At 45.7% G+C, this 18,464-nt stretch overlaps 1 protein-coding gene across 1 annotated transcript in view; it reads left to right on the top strand.

Moving 5' to 3' along the window:
* Positions 1 to 18,464, top strand: part of TTLL4 (tubulin tyrosine ligase-like family member 4) — a 32,820-nt gene that overhangs the window by 11,430 nt on the left and 2,926 nt on the right. The window contains exons 2-18 of the mRNA XM_012728962.1: positions 6,331 to 7,915; positions 8,772 to 8,884; positions 9,226 to 9,289; positions 10,256 to 10,377; positions 10,807 to 10,917; positions 11,276 to 11,352; positions 12,037 to 12,228; positions 12,330 to 12,412; positions 12,623 to 12,751; positions 14,013 to 14,135; positions 14,426 to 14,524; positions 14,839 to 14,973; positions 15,431 to 15,568; positions 16,650 to 16,752; positions 17,290 to 17,500; positions 17,645 to 17,715; positions 18,373 to 18,458. Of these exons, the coding sequence (XP_012584416.1) occupies positions 6,429 to 7,915; positions 8,772 to 8,884; positions 9,226 to 9,289; positions 10,256 to 10,377; positions 10,807 to 10,917; positions 11,276 to 11,352; positions 12,037 to 12,228; positions 12,330 to 12,412; positions 12,623 to 12,751; positions 14,013 to 14,135; positions 14,426 to 14,524; positions 14,839 to 14,973; positions 15,431 to 15,568; positions 16,650 to 16,752; positions 17,290 to 17,500; positions 17,645 to 17,715; positions 18,373 to 18,458 (3,344 nt within the window). The 5' untranslated portion in view covers positions 6,331 to 6,428. The remainder of the gene's footprint in view (positions 1 to 6,330; positions 7,916 to 8,771; positions 8,885 to 9,225; positions 9,290 to 10,255; positions 10,378 to 10,806; positions 10,918 to 11,275; positions 11,353 to 12,036; positions 12,229 to 12,329; positions 12,413 to 12,622; positions 12,752 to 14,012; positions 14,136 to 14,425; positions 14,525 to 14,838; positions 14,974 to 15,430; positions 15,569 to 16,649; positions 16,753 to 17,289; positions 17,501 to 17,644; positions 17,716 to 18,372; positions 18,459 to 18,464) is intronic.

Raw genomic sequence — 18,464 nt, 5'->3', positions numbered from 1 at the left:
CTGCGCCACCAGGGAGGGCCGCTGGGTCATTTTTTAAATGATTAAAGTATGATGTTAGTTGTTCTTGCGATCTTGTGACAGGTTCCTATCAAATTTAGAGCATTTTCTTATTTTTTGACAGCATAAGATATTCCAGGTTCATCTGATGTTTTGTCTGTGGAAGCTGTTTTTCAAGGAGCTCTGGTTTCTTGGTCTCTTTTATTGGCACATGATATATAGAAATCAGGATCTGGGCAGTAAATGAGTAGTAACTACTTCTTAAAAATACTTATTTTTTACATTGTTATTCATTTTTTTAAAGAGTTATTTATTCATACAGAACTGGGGTACAGGCCAGGCAGAATGGGGAACAGAACAGGCAGATTTGACAAAGTACACTGCTGAGGAGCACAATGAGTCAGGAGAGGTTTGCTGTATCATGTGGGTCACCTTCCGGGCTGCGGATTGAACTCAACTTGCACTGAAGCAACTGCGGCTCCCTTGCAGTGCTGGGCTCTAACCTGCTGCACCACCAGGAAAGGCTACACTGTTCATTGTTTGTGTAATGATTGATTTCTCCCTTCAGGTATAATCTTCATAAAATTGCCACTTCATAAAATTCACCCATGAGCTGTCACCATATGCTCTTGTGCTCTTCCCTTCCGGCTCCACCCATGTCGCTGTAAAAGGCATGAGTTTATCTTTTAGATTGCTAAGTAGTATTCCTCTGTGTGTGGGGGGGGTACCCTACATCTTGATTCAGTCATTTATTTTGAGGCATTTAGGTTGTTTCCCTAGCCTTAGCTACTGAAATAGTTCCACAGTAAACAAAGAAATGCAGGTTTCCTTTCAAATTAACCTTTTTATATCCTTTGGGTAGATTTCTAGGAATGGAATTGCTGTGTCATAAATCCATTTTCAATAATTTGAGGGTCCTCCACAAAGGTTTCCAGAGTGGTTGGACCAGTTTGCATTCCTACCAGCAGTGTAAGAGGATTCCTTTTTGTGTATATCCTCACACAGCATTTTGTTACTGTCAGTTTTTTTTTTAAAGATTGATTTTTCATACATTACTGAGGTACAGGCCAGAGATGTGGAGGGTGAGAGGATTCACCAGAGACAGAGTGGGGAGCAGAACAGGCAGATAGACGAAGTACACTGCTGAGGGGAGCAGCGTGTGGGCGGGTCAGGAGAGGTCTGCCGCGCCACGTGGATCTCCTCCGGGGCAGGTGGGACTCGAACTCATGCTGAAGTGGCTTTAGCTTCTTAGTGCAGTGCTTTAACTCGCTGCGCCACCAGGGAGGGCCTACTGTCAGTTTTTTTTGATGTGGGCCCTCTTCACTGATGTGAGGTGGTATCTCATGGGGATTTTAATTTTCATTTCCCAGATTATAAGTCATGTTGATGATTTTTTTCATGTGCTTATTGGCCATCTGCATTTTCTCTTTGGAGAAGTGTCTTTTTAGTTCTTCTGTCTACTTTTTGACTGAATTATTGGTTTTTTGGTTGAGTTGTATAAGCTCTTTTGTTGATCTTTGATATATGTCCCTTATAGTTGTGTGAAGTGCAAATATTTTCTCTCAATCTGTAGAATAGCTCTTCGTTTTGGTTATTGTCTTTTTTGCTGTGCAGAAGCTTTTTAGTTTGATGTAGTCCCAGCTGTTTATGGTTTCCTTCATTTTCTTTGCTTCAAGGGATGAGTCCTCAAAGATGTTTCTGAGATGTATGTCATGGAGGGTTTTGCCTATGTTTCCTTCTATATACTTTATGGCTTCAGGTCTTACTTTTATCCATTTTGAGTTGGTCTTTGTATATGGTATGAAGGAGTAGTCGTTTGATTCTTTTGCATGTAGCAGTCCAGTTTCCCAGCATCATTTATTGAAGAGGCTGTCCTTGTCCCAGGGTGTATTCATTGTTCCTTGTCGTAGATTACTTAGTTGTCCAGCTAGTTGTGGCTTTATGTCTGGGTTTTCAGTTTGATCCCAATGGGCTATGTGTCTGTATTTGTTCCAGCACCATTCTGGCTTAGTTATTGTGGCTTGAGTAACAATCACTTTTTAACTCTGTTCATCAAGTGTTTTCAGTAATCCCTACCATCTCGTTATAAGAACTATAAGAAACGGGTTTTTTCTGTTACATCCCAAGGCACTTCTCAGTTGCTGTTTTCGTGTCAAGTCACAGCTGCTGGAGTCTAGTTATGATAAAAATAAAATTCGTAAAAGTCTCCAAATGATATTTTTATGAGTGGATATTACTTGTACTAGTTGAAGTTGTGGGGTAGAATAATTGTTGCACACTCCATGTGTTTTTCACCCCTTCATTACTTGAGAAATCGACTGAGGGGAGGTTAGATTGAGGGGAGGTTAGATTGTTGTGAGCCAATAGTAGTTAGCATGACTCCGCCTTGATGTGCACACTATGCTTTATGTGGATTTTGTAATTTCTGTTACCTCTGCCCGGTGGGGGTTATGGTAGTCCCTCACTTCTTGTCTTTTCAGCACTGAAAATGAGTCACTGTTCATCAGTATTCTGCTTGGCATAAGTCACCAAGAATGGTAACTGCCACTGCCTCGTGGCTGTTTGTGGTAGTGGTGCCTGGAGAGGCTTAGAAAGCTTCATACAAGCAATATGTGTGTATTTTTGTTACTGAAAGATAAAGCAATACAGATGCCTATGAAATAAGCTAGAAAGGATTCCACTTCTGTCCCTTCCGTCTTTTATCTCATCCCTGTCCCCAAGACAACCACCATAAAAGCCTAGTGTATGTTCTTTTAGACCTTTGTTTTGGCATAAACATACTCAGAATTCTTAAGAGCTGGTTCAGAGGGGCTTTTCTTTGAATGTCTGCTCAGCTCCTCTGCCCTCAACAAGCCTTTCCTTTCCCCTTGTTTGCTTCCAGACTTAAACTCTGCAGGCTGTAATTTATTATTTATACCTCCTGTTCCCTTAACCCCTTCCTTACCCCCTGGGATTATGCGTAAGAACAAGAAAGGCATAGATTCGTAACTTTGTAAAATATGTTAGATTCAAAATAATTCTTTTCCAGGTGGGGTCAGTTTTTGGCTTCTAAAGTAAATTTTCTCACAAGCTGTTAATTGGAGGGTCAACTGATGGCGGATCTTTTGGACTTAGTCATATAGCGTAAGTATCAATTTTCGCTTATCAGTAATAGTGGATATTTGTAGCTTAAAATGTATGTAAATTGAAAATAATGAAATTTGTGGATCGGTTATAAATAATATAATCATCAGTACTCCAAGTTTATTTTTTAAAAGAATTATTTGTGCATACTAGAGCTAGGATGTGAGCCAGAGGTGCGGAGGTGAGAGGATTCACCAGAGATAGAGTGGGGAGCAGAACAGGCTGAGGGAACAGCAGATGGGGAGGTCTGCTGCGCCATGTGGGTCACCTCCCTGGCTGGGGATGGCAAGATAACTTCATAGTGCTGAAACTTACTTAACCCCTTGTGCCCTTGCTTAGCTGGCCTGCTTCACTTTGCTTGGGAATAGGCCACCAACAACTTCTGGTGAGGCTGCAAGTGTAGCCTCCTTTTCCTTGCATGGATTAAATGTCACGCTGGCTAGATGCTGGTCTGTGGTCAGTGTTCCTGGCACGGAGGACAAATATAGTGAGAAACAGGGAGGTGTGTGAGAAGGAAGGCTTCTCCTTGCTGCACCCTGAGGCTGGTATGCAGTGAGCGCCTGCCTCTGTAGGTGAAAGTGGGGTGGGCCACAGTACAGAGGGGCTTGGTGTAAGCAGGAGAAATGTTTCTAACAGGTTTTTGTCTTACCTACCTGAAAGTAAGGGATAGTTGAGACAGGGACAAAAATATGTTCATTTATTTAAAGGCCACGTGGAATCAGACAAACTCGAGTTTTAATTGGGGCACTCCTTACTGGTCATTTAACTACAGAAAAGTTAACTTTTTTGAGTCTCAGGTTCATTATGAATAGATTAAACGTAAGGTTTCTGTGAGTATTAAATGGGACAACACAGGTGAAGTATCTAGCATGGTACCTGACATTTGCTAGGGGCCCAAACTAGAATTCTTCATTGGCAGTGTGCTACCTCTTCGCTCACTGAACTAAAGTGGAATTATTCAGCAGAGTAGTGAGGACTTACTGCGTGCCAGACACTGTACTGCAGACATCAGCTGGAGGAAAACATGCTCCTGGCTCCTGACCAGAGGAGATAGCCCCTTTGTAGAGTTCTGTGTAATGAAAACAGCAACAGTGTGAGCACAGAAAGGAGGCATCCTGTTAGAACTGGGGGGTCTGGGAAGGATAGCTGGAAAAGGCTGTATTTGAGCAGATTCTTTTTTGGTCTGGTGAAGGGGAAGGAGAGGGCTCCAAGGAGGGGCACGTGGAAGAGCATCAAGGTCTGAGACAGCAAGATTTATAGGAGGAGCCACAAGTGGGGTATTTTTTCCAGAGTGTACCAGTTTGAAATTTCCTTTCTTTTTCCCTTTTCTCCAGCCCTTTTGCGTGTCTGTTGTGGTGCACTGGTGAGACAAGATGATTTCTGGAGGAGGATGATTTGGGACTGACTGTTGAGTGTACAGCTCGCTTGCCCTCTCGTGTGTGGTCTTGACAAGTCACCGGCAGAATTTGACTCTCCTTTGTTTATGCGTTTCTACCATACGTGAGCAGAATGTAATTGACTTTTGCATTTTTCCATAGTCTGCACTTAGTGGAGGTTCATAATTGGTCCCTGTAATTAATTACAGGTATCAAGCTCTAATTTAGCATTTAGGCAGTTTTTAGTCCACTCTCATTTTCAGTATTGCTAGTGGTGAGAGACGATTTTTGTATTTGTGGGAAAGAATCCTTTGGGGTCATCCTTTTCATCCTTTGCAGGAAAAGAGGTTGTTGACATCATGTGGCTTCTGCAGACTTTTGGTTGGTAGATGACATCACAATTCCTGTAGCTATATACAGAATTGTGGCTCTTCCTTGGCCATCATTCTCTTAGGAAATCCTCTCTCTGTTGAAGTTGTGTTTTTTTTTTTTTTTTTTTAAAGATTTATTTATTTATATATACAGAACTGGAATACAGGCCTTAGGTCCAGGGGGCAGTGAAAGGATTCACTAGAGACAGAACTGGGAGCAGAACAGGCAGATCGATGAAGTACACTGCTGAGGGAAGCAGCAGGTGGGTCAGGAGAGGTCTGCTGCGCCATATGGGTCACCTCCCTGGCCGGGAGGTGATCGAACTCACACTAAAAAGTCAGCTCCACAGTGCTCCGCTTAACCCATTTTGCCACTGAGGAGGACCCTGAAGTTGTGTTTTAATGAAGTTGAGCTGAAGAAATTCTTAGCTGATAATCTTTCCTTTAGCTTCTGTGAACACACTTGACAAGGATGCAAAGATTCCATTTAGAGTTTACCTGGATAAATGCCTTCTTCCAGAAAGGTATTATTTTTCACCCCTTGAGCGCTGTCATGAAAACAGGCCTACCTTTCCCTGCATTTGTAAAATCTGGAATAAGTTCTGTTTTGACTTAGAAAATAAGTGATTATCCTGAACAGACTAGGACTCAGGACTTACGTCTCAGCTAGGTGTTTGCATTAGAGGAAATATTGAATGAGAGAAATCTATAACCAGGCTCTGCCTCCAAACTGAAGCCTGGGGTTTGGAATAAAGAAAGCACTTCTCCTCTTACTTTTTTTGCCCCCCATAACCCACTCCCCCACTGTGGCTGCTGGATATAAAGTTACATTAGATAGAACTGTCTTGTTTCTTTTTCCTATTAACAGGTGGGATGATAAGAGTCTAGATTTATGTAGGTGGCAAGACTTGAAGAGATGAAATTGCCTCAGCACCAGAATGAACTCCAGAGATCAGCATCTGAACTTGTCACACTTAACTGTGGACAGGACACTGCACCAGGGGCAGCTGAAAACTGGTTAGGGAACAGTAAATATAAAATAGATTCCTCAAGTGATCTTTCATTTTGGAGAATTGGTTGGTGAAGTAGAAGATAGTTTCTCTTCCACCCTCAAATTTGCCTGATTCCAAACCACACTGGTATTAGGTGAGGGAAGGAAGCCACTCATATAAGATTGTGAATGGTGAGACAGAAAAATGTCGTTTTCTTTGGAGAAAGAGGAAAGAGCGCAGTGAGAGTGGGAGCACGTTAGCAGACTCTGAGTGACAAGGCCTTACTGTCCCAGTTCTTGATGAAGCTGCTTTGATTGATGAGGGCAGCAGGAAGACCACTGAAACATCCTGGGAGTCTTCCCCCATTGATGACCTAGACTGGTTGCCCAGGGAAAATGCTGAAGTAGGACTGTATTGCATTGAATCTCTCGCCCTAGGATTTCAGTGTTCCCAATTGATTTTTCCTTTTAGGCTGACAGGCTTCTAGGATGCTGAGGCTACTACTGAAGGTGCGTGGCCCCTTACCTGAGCCAGGCCATGAAGCCATGTGGCCATGATGTGGACCCCTCATGGCCTCAGCGGGAACGGAGCATTACAGTATTGGCCTCCGGCGGGGAAACAGCTTCAAGCAGAGTGGTCTCTCAGGCACTGTGCCTGCCCCATCACCTGAGAAACCCTCTGAGGGCAAAGTCTGGTCTCAGGCCCATCAGCAGGTGAAGCCGATTTGGAAGCTGGAGAAAAAGCACGTGGGGACACTTACAGCAGGATTGGGCACAGGCCTCTTGGGTGTCCCACCTCAGCCAGCGTATTTCTTTTGCCCCAGCACTTTATGTAGCTCTGGGACCACAGCAGTCATTGCAGGCCATAGCAACTCCTGTTACCTGCACTCTCTCCCGGACTTGATCAGCAATCCCCTGCTGTACCGCCGCTCCAACTACAGACACAAACCATACCAGCAGCTGGAGTCTTTTTGCTTGCGTTCAAGCCCATCAGACAAAAGACCTTTTTCTCTCCCTCAACAGAGTCTCCCTGTCAGTCTCACTGCCAATAAGGCCACCTCTCCCATGGTTTCCCCCATTACCCAGCCCATGGCATCCTTACCCACAGATCCATACCTCTCGCTGGGAGCAGCTGGGGAAAACCCTTCAGGGAAGAGCCTGGCCTCTGCCATCTCAGGGAAGATCCCATCTCCACTCTCTTCTTCCTACAAACCCATGCTAAATAACAACTCCTTCATGAGGCCAAATAGCACTAAAGTGCCTTTATCGCAGGCCACTGAGGGCCTGAAGCCAGTATCCTCACCCAAAATCCAACTTGTCTCTTGGCGTCATTCAGGAGGCACTGGAGACTGTATACTCCAGCCTGTTGAACACAAGGTTTCCCAAAATAGTGGCACTGCACTAAGTGATGCCCCTGTCCACAACAGCCCAACTACCCCTAACTCCTTCAACACTTCCACCACCAGTGTTGCCTCTCCCCGGTACAATCAGAGTAACTTAGGCATGAGGGCAGAGCCGTTTCCCTATAGCCTCGATGGCAGCTCTGCATCCCAGGCTCTGACTAAGGAAGTTCGATTCACTGAGGCCGTAAGGAAGTTGACTGCAAGAAGTTTTGAGAAGCCAAGACAAAGCTACCAGTTTGAACAGTCTTTCATGAATCCCAGCTTGCAATGGACACCCCTCAACAAGAACACACAATGGAAACCTGTAATAGGCCAACAGTTTTCTCAGGAGGATGCTGGAGCAGACAGTAGGATCTTCTCTGAGGCCTCAGACACCTTGGAATTGGACAGTACAGTCTTTTGTACTAAGCGTATCAGCATTCACCTCCTTGCCTCACACACCAGTGGGCTCAGTCACAGCCCTACTTGTGGATCTCTGCCAGAGGTCAGCTCTCCGCCACTTGAAGAAGACAAAAATCTAGTTCTGCCTTCTCCTGCTCAGCCCCTTGCTGTAGCTGACATGACTACCTGCCTCTCTTCCATCCATCTGAGCCAACTTGGGAAGGAGGGGCCTGAGGTATCCAGACAGCTGGACTTGCCTACTCAGGATATTGGGTAAGTTGGGGGCTTTGGGCTCACTTAGACAGTAGAATGTATACACCATACTTCGGAGACACTGACCCAGTCAGTAGCTCTGAAGTTTGTTTTTATTATTTAGCTGCCATAGAATTGTGGTTTCCTTTTGGACAGAGAGCAGCAAACCACAACTTGCATGCTAACTATGCATGTGTCTCCTGCTTTTTGTAAATAAAGTTTTATTGAAACACAGCCTTACCCATTCATTTACTACTCCTTTATGTTAAAATTTTCGGGTTGAGTAGTTGTGACATACTGAATGGCCCACACAACTAAATACACTGTCTGCTTTCTTAGAGGAAGAGTTTACTGATCCCTTTTTTAGGTTATACCCAGGGTAGAAGTAAAAATCCTAAACACCATATGTTGGGTTCTGTGGCTTTCTCCCTAATTCCAAATATAGTTAAGTTCTCAGTTGTTCCTGAGTGATAGCCGTTTCAGAGTCAGAGCATACACAGACGTGGCTCTGTCTTTTATGCCTTGTTACCTCTCTGTAGCATGATACAGTAACATCTATTCTGAGTTCCCAGAGAGAGGTCTAGGGACATTTGAGGTCAATTATCAGACATTCATTGATGGTGTTTTATATGCAGAATTATGTACTTAAATGCTATGGACTTCAAAGAAGATGGAAGACTTAGTGCTTCTCTACAGAGTAGGGGATGTAAGGTTGAGGAACTATGACTAGACCTAAGCTATGAGGGCAAGAGATCCAGGCAAGAGACAGCAGGTTGGTGATTGGGGAAAAGACAAACATTGGGAAATGATGAAGGACTGAGAAACTGACATGTCTTTTGGAGTTAACTCAGCTTGGGGACATGGTTCTTCTTTATAGTTCAGCTACTGACCTCCAGCTAGACCAGGTGGAGGCTGAAGATTTAGAAGAAGAGCTTGTTGATGGTTTGGAAGACAGCTGTAGCCATGATGAGAATGAAGAGGAGGAAGAAGGTGCGTGGGGGGCCTTCTTACCTCCAACGGAGAGTTGGGCACCATCTGCAGGGAAGGGGGCTAACAAATGTGTACCAGGTCCTTGACTCTACACTAATGGACTTTGGGGGTGTCTAAAGTGATAGTAGCTTTTGTGGTACTTTGTTCTTTAGTCCTCCTGTCCCACAGTTTTGCCTTCTCCCTGGTACTTAAGCTTCAGGATGGCACAGTGTGAGGCAGCAGGGTGGTGCTTATGGCTACGCAAGATGGCTGAGCCCAGGATGTCCAAGGAAGAGCTTCCTGGGCTTGGCAAGTTTGTGTAGCAGCCTCTCCCAGTTGGAACTTCTCTGCTCTTCCCCTAGGAGACTCAGAGTACTCCTCCTTCAGTGGTGTCTCCCCCAGCGAGTCGGTGGCAGTGATCTCTCGGTGAGTGTTAGCTGTGTAGATTGTTGGTAGATGCTAGATTCAGCATCAGGCATACATCAAGACAGCTGCTCAGCCCTTTATTTAACTTTTTTGATTGATAAGATAAAATTCACAAAAGGTGGTAATAATTTGCTTATGATTTCAATGCCTATACAATGTACAGATCTTAACCTCTCTGAGGCTTAAACATTGAGGTTGATGAATCCCAAACCACTTTGCATTTTAAGGATGCCTAAAATCAAATACCTTTGAATTGCTAAAATTTTATTTTTTCCCAACTGTGTTACTTGAGGATTGACTCTTTTTGAGCCCTGTTGTGATAACCCTGGCCAAGCCATTGTTGGAAAACCCAGTAGGGACCCCGTGAGGCCTTCTGCCCCAGATCCCTAGGGCTGCTTTATCTCACAGCTCTGTATGTAAGTCTGGCTTCACAATCATTTCCAAAATGAAGAAGAGTTAATCATCCTTGTATCTTCAGAAAACCTAAATATAAAATGAGTTAGAAGCATTACTAACTCATTACTAACTGTTGCTTTTTTCCCCTTTAAAAACCTCTATACTTCTTAGATCTTTAGTAGTTTTCTTCCATTTTAATTATCCTTATCATCTATTTCTCTTTGTCTTAGAGTAGCATAGTCCTCTGTTATTACCTACAGAATTCACTATCTGCTGGGAACTGCTCTTTTCAGGGACTTATCTGGCCCATGGCTTGGCATCCCAAAATCTGGAGCTGTCTCATAGGATGAAGTGCTGGGAAATTTTGTCTTTAGGTGGCACTTAATGGTGCAGTTCTATATTGGTTAGCCCTTGCTTGCATTGTACGGGTCATTATTTGCAAAATTATTAAGCACTTGTCTCTGTAGAATCACAATTTAAAAGAACACCCAAAAGAAATGATAAGTAACCATAACAACACCTAAGGGCTGGGCCTTGTCTTTCCTTGCCACATGTCTGTTTTTATCTTAGGAACTGCACGGAGATTCTGACCAAATCCCTTTCCACTGAGAAAGTTGTCCGACCAGCTCTTATCTACAGTCTCTTTCCCAATGTGCCCCCTACCATCTATTTTGGCACTCGGGATGAGAGAGGTAAACCTCAGGGGAGCCCCCAGGAGAAGGAAAGAGACTCACAAAGATGGGAGGAGTAGAAGGGGCTGTTATGGTGGTTATCCTCACACTTTGAACTCAGCTTCCCCCTTCTTACCACCCCTGCTGGTTTAATATGGCCTGTTTTCTCACCTTTTAACTGACCCTTTATTGGCCTTATAATCTCATGCTTAGTTCATGCTCTATAACTTGTTTCTTTCCCATCAGTTGCCCCTTCTTCCTGCATTCCTTATTCATGGGCTGCTCCCGTCTGTACCCCCCCCCCAAAGCATGCTCCTCTGAAATTTAGACCTGGAGCAGTACTTAGTGATAGGCCTGCTTCAGACAAGGTTGAACAGAGCCATCTTTTCTCTTTTCTCGAGAATCTTCAGTCTCTTGTTTTCCTCTACCTCCTGCCCCCTTTTCCCTCAGTGGAGAAACTTCCCTGGGAGCAGAGAAAGCTGCTTCGGTGGAAGATGAGCACAGTGACCCCCAACATTGTTAAGCAGACCATTGGACGGTCCCACTTCAAAGTCAGCAAGCGTGAGTCACTTATTCCTTCAAGCCTGTCCTTTCCTCCCAACAGAAGAGCTTTGGACAGGAGGTGAGCCCTAGATACTTCCTGCTATCCACATAGCACCCTGTCTTGAAGTTGCCAACTGTATCTGGGGACATACCTCTGAAATCCCTGTGAGCTGACGCCTGTTCCTCAAAATAGGAAAACAAAGGTCCATTGTTCTGTCCCTCATCCTGGAGCCTCATGTAGGGCAGCTCCAGGGCAACTCTGAGAACAGGGTCTGGGAACTGTGCCCAGGCTCAGTGGTACTTTAGGAGTTTCTGAGCCCCTCTCTGTCCCAGGGACTGAGCTGGCAGAACTGACTCCCTTATGTGTCTTCTGTAGGAAATGATGACTGGCTGGGCTGCTGGGGCCACCACATGAAATCTCCTAGTTTCCGATCCATCCGGGAGCATCAGAAGGTATGGATCTTTCTGAGACTCTTTCCCCTGGGATGTTCCTAGGCAGGAGGAGGTTGGGAATGGGGGAGAGAAGAGGATGGTGACCATGGAGAAATTATCAAGGTTTATAAAGGACTGGATGAGTTACCAGAGGAGGGTGTAGTGTGAGTCTGGCAGATCGTACACATCAACAGTTTAGCTGCAGGTCTTGGGCAGTCGAGGCTCTCAGAGAGGCTTTTCCCTGATGTGTCGTGATTATGTTTTTCCTGTAACTGCCGCATCGACTAAATTCCCCAGAATTGACTATGTATTAAGAGGACTCTTGTCTTATGTTGGAACACAAGACCCTTGCCCCAGAGTTATTGAAGACCATATGCTTTCCTGTTTTGTTCTATAAGCTGTTGTGAAAAAGAATTAACAGCTTTTTTGTTTTGTGCTGGTGGTGACTGCCATGTCTGTTGCTGGTAAATGTCATCAACTATCAACTCTAAGGAACATTACATTTTTTTGTGGTTGGTTTGTGTCTTTGTTATCTTTTGGTGAGTAATTGGCAGCTAATACTTAAGGACCATCGAGTGGTGATAATAAGATGGAACAGAGGCTTAGAGTGTCACTAAGGAAGGCGGAATGGTATAGTGAGTATTGCATTTTCCTTGTGTACTCACCTGGGTCCTCTTCCGACTCTCAACTTTGTCCCTTCTGTAGCTGAATCACTTCCCAGGTTCATTCCAGATTGGGCGAAAGGACAGACTGTGGCGGAACCTGTCCCGTATGCAGAGCCGCTTTGGCAGGAAGGAGTTCAGTTTCTTCCCCCAATCCTTTATCCTGCCCCAGGACGCCAAGCTTCTGCGGAAAGCCTGGGAGAGCAGCAGCCGCCAAAAGTGGATTGTTAAACCAGTGAGTGAGTCACAGTGGGTAGTAGATGGTGGACTTGGTCCGAAAGAGGGACAACCAGAGCGCTGGGCCAGGAGCAAATGTCCTCTGCTTTCTGCTTCTAGCCAGCTTCCGCTCGAGGCATTGGCATCCAGGTCATTCACAAGTGGAGTCAGCTCCCCAAGCGAAGGCCTCTTTTGGTGCAGAGGTGAGCCTGTTTCCCTCCTAATTACCCATCTTCTCGGCCTGGACGCCCTCTTTTTACAGTGTTCTCTGGCCTTTTGTCCTGCTAGCTGAATTCTTTCCTCGGTAACTGTTTTAGGCCTATCTTGGAGTATGTCAGTTGGCTTTTTCCTCATTTACCCACTGACCCCTTAGCTCATCTGTCATGTGCCTGACCGACTTGTCCCCTACATAGGTACCTACACAAACCCTACCTCATCAGTGGCAGTAAGTTTGATCTGCGCATCTACGTTTACGTCACCTCCTACGACCCCCTGCGGATTTACCTCTTTTCAGACGGACTTGTCCGCTTTGCCAGTTGCAAGTATGTGATAGTGGTGAGGTGTTACCCTGACTATTTTGGGCGTTTTCCTAAGAGGGAGGAAAGCTGGAGGACACTGAAAAGTAATTGGTGTTTTGTTAGCCAGAAAGACAGTGGGTTTATTTAGGGAAACCTGGTCTTCCTTTCCTCCCGTGTGTCCCCTTGACTTTCACATAGAATAGCTTACTTCCAGTTCTGCTCATGAGTGTGTGGGGATTCCTTCCCCACTCCCCCCAGCCTAAGCACCTCTCCCGAATACCAGCAGGGTGTCCTACAGTTTAAATCCATCTGGCTGTTTATCGTGGGAGAGAGTACGACCCACAGGTGAGGGCTCTGCCCCACAGAACTGCTCCCATCCCCGCAGAAGCCAGCTGCAAGCCCAGTTGTCAGCCTGCGCTCCTGATCACTCAGCTGTGGCTCTGGGGTTCCAGTGACCCCTTCTGGATTCAGTTAATTTGCAGAGCACCTCACAGAACTCAGGAGAACAGTTTACTGGTTTGTTAAAAGGATATGATAAAGGTGACAGTTGACGGTCCAGATGGAAAAGATTCAGAGTGCAAACGATGTTGGAAGGGGCACCAAGCTTCTGCTGCCTCCATTTCCACATATTCACCCACCTGGAAGCTCTCTAAACCGAGTTTGTGGGATTTTTATGGCGACTTCATCACATAGGCATGCTTTGTCGTTAATTCCATTTTGAGCCCCTTTCCTGTTTCTGGAGATTGGAGGCATGGGGGTTGAAAATTCTAAGCTTCTAATCATGCCTTGGTCTTTCTAGTGACCAGCTCTATTCCAAAAGCGCACCCAGATTTGCTTTATTGGGACAAAAGACACTGCTGTCACCTAGGAAATTGCAAGGACTCTGTCAGGAACTGTGTGGTCAAAGAGCAAATGTGGAACAAGAGATGTGCCTCGTACTTTTACTACTTCTCAATACTTAGATGTTTACAGGGGTTTCCGAAGTTCTATGCCAGAAAATCTAACAGGGTAAATGAGAAATAAGGAGATGCTCTAGTACAGTGAATTCACTAGGAGTCTTAGCCATCCTGAGAGGGTCTTTTTGTAAGACATTAGAGAGGAAAAGGAGGTGAATTTCTAGAAAGTGGCCATACTAGTGTACATACTTTTCAAGTCCTTGTACATCTGAAAAGATCTGTCTCCTTGTTGGGATTTTACCTCTTCAGGTTTTAGGAAAATGTTTTGGAATGTTGTCCATATGCTGTCCCACCATCTTAGAACTCTGCGTCTTTCTCTCCACTTCTAGGTATTCCCCTTCCATGAAAAGTCTTAGCAACAAGTTCATGCACCTGACCAACTACAGTGTCAATAAAAAGAATACGGACTACCAGGCCAATGAAGATGAAACCGCCTGCCAGGGCCACAAATGGTACTCAGGCAGTGTTCCTTCCAGTGGGGCTAACAATGCTCAGAGTTTTGAGTTTTGGGGGGTTGGGGGGTGGTGAGTGGAGAGTTAATATAAGATGGAAAGATTATACAAAGACTTGGTGATTCAGAGTTGGTTTGTTAGCATTCAAATTCATTTCTTTCTAAAATCAAAATATCAAATGAAGAAAATACCTTTGGGCCTCTTAATTCCTTTTTCTCTTTTCTTCATCATCACTCATTCTGAGGCTATAACACCACATACTCTGGTCTCCTTCCCCCTCCCCCTGCCAGGGCATTGAAGGCTTTATGGAACTACCTGAGCCAGAAGGGAGTCAATAGTGATGTCATCTGGGAGAAGATAAAGGATGTTGTTGTCAAAACCATCATTTCGTGAGTCATACTGCCACTCTGGTTGTGGGGCGGCCACTGACCCCCTTTCTGGTCTTCTGGGCCCCCACACTGCTGTGCTCTAGACTTGCACTGTACTGTGTTTCAGCTTCTGAGGGCAAGAATGGGGTGGAGCAGATAGAGCTGAACTCTGCTTTCCTATAGAACTGCTGGCCCTGGTTAGAAGTGTCTCTTGAGAGCTACTTTCCTTGGGTTGTTTTTTTCTCCCCTCTCTGGGCCATTGCACTGGCAGGGCCGCTCTGGGCAGGGCCCTTCTGGAGGAGCTGGACCGAATACTTCCTCCTCCCTGTGACCAGGTCCGAGCCCTACGTGATCAGCCTGCTGAAGATGTATGTGCGGCGACCCTACAACTGCCACGAGCTCTTCGGTTTTGACATCATGCTGGACGAGAACCTTAAGCCGTGGGTCCTGGAAGTAAACATTTCCCCAAGGTAGATGGTTTCTTAGGTCCTCAACAGTCCAATTTTCCCCAAACCTCTGAAGTCTGTTTCTGATCTGGTCTTGCTGACTTTGGGATTTGTGTTTCCCTTCATGGTCTGTTTGCTCACACATTCGTTCTTTGCCATTATCTCAAGGTTGGATGGAGAGAGAGATTATTAAAAGTTGTTTGTTTGTTTTTTTTTATATTATATATATATATATATATTTTTTTTTAAAGTTATTTTTTTAAACTTGATCCCAATGGCATGCTTTTCCCTAGCAACTCAAAGTACCACTCTGAGAGAAGTTATTCTCTCTCTGGAGTAAGGAGACTCCCAGGATGTGCTCAGGAGTCTGCATGTTTCATCCTGGGGCAGCCAGGGAGTAAGCAGGGCTAGTACTGGCTTGGATTTAGGACTGGAAGCATTTGTGGAGTGCCTCTTTGAACTCTGCTTCTTTTCCCCATAGTCTCCACTCTAACTCTCCATTGGACATCAGCATCAAAGGCCAGATGATCCGTGACCTCCTGAACCTGGCAGGTTTTGTCCTGCCCAGCGCAGATGATATTGCTTCCAGCTCAAGCAGCTCCAGCAGCTCCACCACCAGGTCAGCCTGCTTGTTCTCTGTGTGAGCCCCCCTGTGCCTCTCTGTTGCCTCAGTGCTCCAAGAGCGTGTTGGTAATTTTGCTTCTCTGTTTGGAAATCGCTCTGGGACCTGGGGAATCAGCCTTAAGTTGTTTCCCTCCCTTTCCCAGACATCCCTCTCTTTACTCCTCTTCCTATACCTGCGCTCTGGCACACTCTCAGGAACCTCAAGGTTGATGTGACTGTAAGGACCAGTTCCATTTCCTCTCGCAAATATTTGTTGCCTCTCACAGTTGACCCATAAGGTCCTGGTCCCCTCTTCCAAGCTCTTGGGAATTTTTCCTCCTGAAGTGCCCCTCACACATCCATCAAAGCCTCGCTAACAACTGCATCCTCACAAGGCCAGGCCAGTGTGGGTTCTCTGCTCCACACACCTTCCCCCTCAGGACCACTCTTGATGGAAGGGAGCTGATACTTACTTGGTACTTCCTACAGCAGTTCTGTGAGGTTGGTAGTAGTATCCTCATTTTGTAGCTGAGGAAACTGAATATCCCAAGTATTAAGTAACCCATTAAGGTTATTCAACTGAAAAGGACTAGAGCTACGCTTCAAATCCTGATTTGCTGGTGGTAACAAAACTTGCCTTCTCCACTATACCTTGTAGACATGTTTGATTCTGTGCTGTGGTTACTTGTCATTTGGTAGCTACTTGACATTAACTATCCTCTATGCTTCTTGGTGGCCTTCTTTCAATTCTCCGTCAGTAGTAATCTTAGTAATGTGGATGAGGAAACTGAGGTACAGTGAGGTTCAGGTAACTTTCCTGTGACACAGCCAGTAGGGCTGGATTGGGTGTTTAGTATGCATTCACTAAATCAAACTATACAGTGGTTATTCCAGGGTCTTCGTTTTAACCAGTGTAACCTAAAGAGGTATTTTATATTCCCTTAGTTCATCCAACACGTGATCTTTGACTTTTAGACAGACTGCTTGTGTGGACTTCTTCCCTGTTAAGGGTGTCTTCTCAGGCTGGACTGACCCACGTGTCCTCAGGGTGTAAACGTGCTGATCTTACCCTTGCTTCCTTTCCACCCCTCCCTTAGCCTGCCCAGTTCCCCCAGGGACAAAAATCGAATGGCCCCAGAGCACTTCACTGCACAGAGGATGAAGAAAGCCTATTATCTGACCCCCAAGATTCCTGACCAGGTAGGAGATGGCCTGCTCTCCATCAGAAGCTTCTCTGGTCAAATATGTGGGATCACGGGGCAGCCATTTTTCCTTTCTGTAGGGTAAGGTTCCTCTCCAGGTCTGAGATCCCTTTGTTGCGCAGAGATTTGTTGGCACATACATCATTCTGGGAGAGCACTGATGACTTCTCTCTAAAAATGCTGTATTTAGCTTATTCTTTTTGTTAAGAGTTGTAAACCCTTTCTCTCCCTGAGGTGTATGAGCTCCTGGGAGTTAGTGGGTAGAGTGTCAAGCTCAAGACTATTGCCAAATCTGAGTTGCTGGGTCATGATCTTGACTCCTCCAACAGACTATGTAACCTCTCAGTGGTATCTTCCTCCCTGAGCTGAGCTTGGAGACGTGGGGGTAGATGAGACCTGAGCTGGCCCACCAGGCGGCACTGGAGTCTTGGAGCCCTCAGGCCCCCGAACTGTGCTCCTGTCCCTCAGCTGCTTGGTTCTGTGCCTCCAGCTTACACTGTCATGTCCTCTTCCTCTCTGTTCCTCTTTGCCATAGGACTTCTATGCGTCTGTGCTGGATGTCCTGACACCAGATGACGTTCGGATTCTTGTTGAGATGGAGGATGAGTTTTCTCGCCGTGGTCAATTTGAACGAATTTTTCCTTCTCGAATCTCCTCTCGTTATCTTCGCTTTTTTGAGCAGCCACGATATTTCAACATTCTCACTACTCAGTGGGAACAGAAGTACCATGGCAACAAGCTCAAAGGTGATGCCTTCTCCCTGCCCAAAAGAGGCCTTACTTAGTGAGAGGTTAAATTTCAGTAGACTGTGCTTTGGGCTTCTCTGGCAAGAGGTATGGACAGTGTTGATTCTGTTCTTTTTAATGACATCCCTGCTCTTCTTGTCCTAGGAGTAGATCTGCTTCGGAGTTGGTGCTACAAAGGGTTCCACACAGGAGCCGTCTCTGATTCTGCTCCAGTAGTGAGTGATGCCATTGGTGTGGGGTGGGGTGGGGGTGGGTCATCTCCATCTCAGGCCCCTCCGTCCTCTGCCTGCTGAGCACAGGATGGGTTGGATATGTCTGGACCCAGTCACTTCTCACCAGCCTGCCTCCTTCCTTCTTAAGGGAATAATTGCCTCAATATTCTGTGTTTGTTTTTTTTTTTTTAAGATTTATTTATTTCTGCATACAAGAACTGGGGTACAGGCCAGAGGTGCAGTAGGTGAGGATTCACCAGAGACAGTGGGGAGCAGAACAGGAAAATCGATGAAATACACTGTTGAGGGGAGCAGTGGGAGGATCAGGAGAGGTCTGCCACACCACGTGGATGGGGATTGAACTCCTGCAGCAGTGGCTCTGGACAGCTTCATAGTGCTGCAGTTTAATACCATTGCACCACCAGGGAGAGCCCTGGGTTCCTTTTTTTTCAAGGATCAAAAAGTGCTCTTAGCCTCAGCTTCTTGTCTGAATCCTGAGATAACCAAGACTTCTCCCTACGTGGTCCCCATACCTGAGGTAGAATAGCGGAGAGCTCTGAGATCACTCAGAGGTAGAGCTGGGAAAGTTCTCTGACTCCGAACCGTCCCAGCTGACTGCTGCCTAACCCTGTTGGCCTTACTGCTGCCTTTGCTTTTCAGTGGTCTCTCCCGCCATCACTTCTCAATACCCCAAAGGGCGAAGTGCTGTTGAATGCTTTCTCTAAATCAGAGACTGGCAAGCTGGGGTAAGT

This window comes from Condylura cristata, unplaced genomic scaffold (genome assembly GCF_000260355.1).
Source record: "Condylura cristata isolate star-nosed mole 26May11 unplaced genomic scaffold, ConCri1.0 scaffold00002, whole genome shotgun sequence".
In the NCBI taxonomy this organism is placed as follows: Eukaryota; Metazoa; Chordata; class Mammalia; order Eulipotyphla; family Talpidae; genus Condylura; species Condylura cristata.
This window is presented reverse-complemented; position numbering and strand designations above follow the sequence as displayed.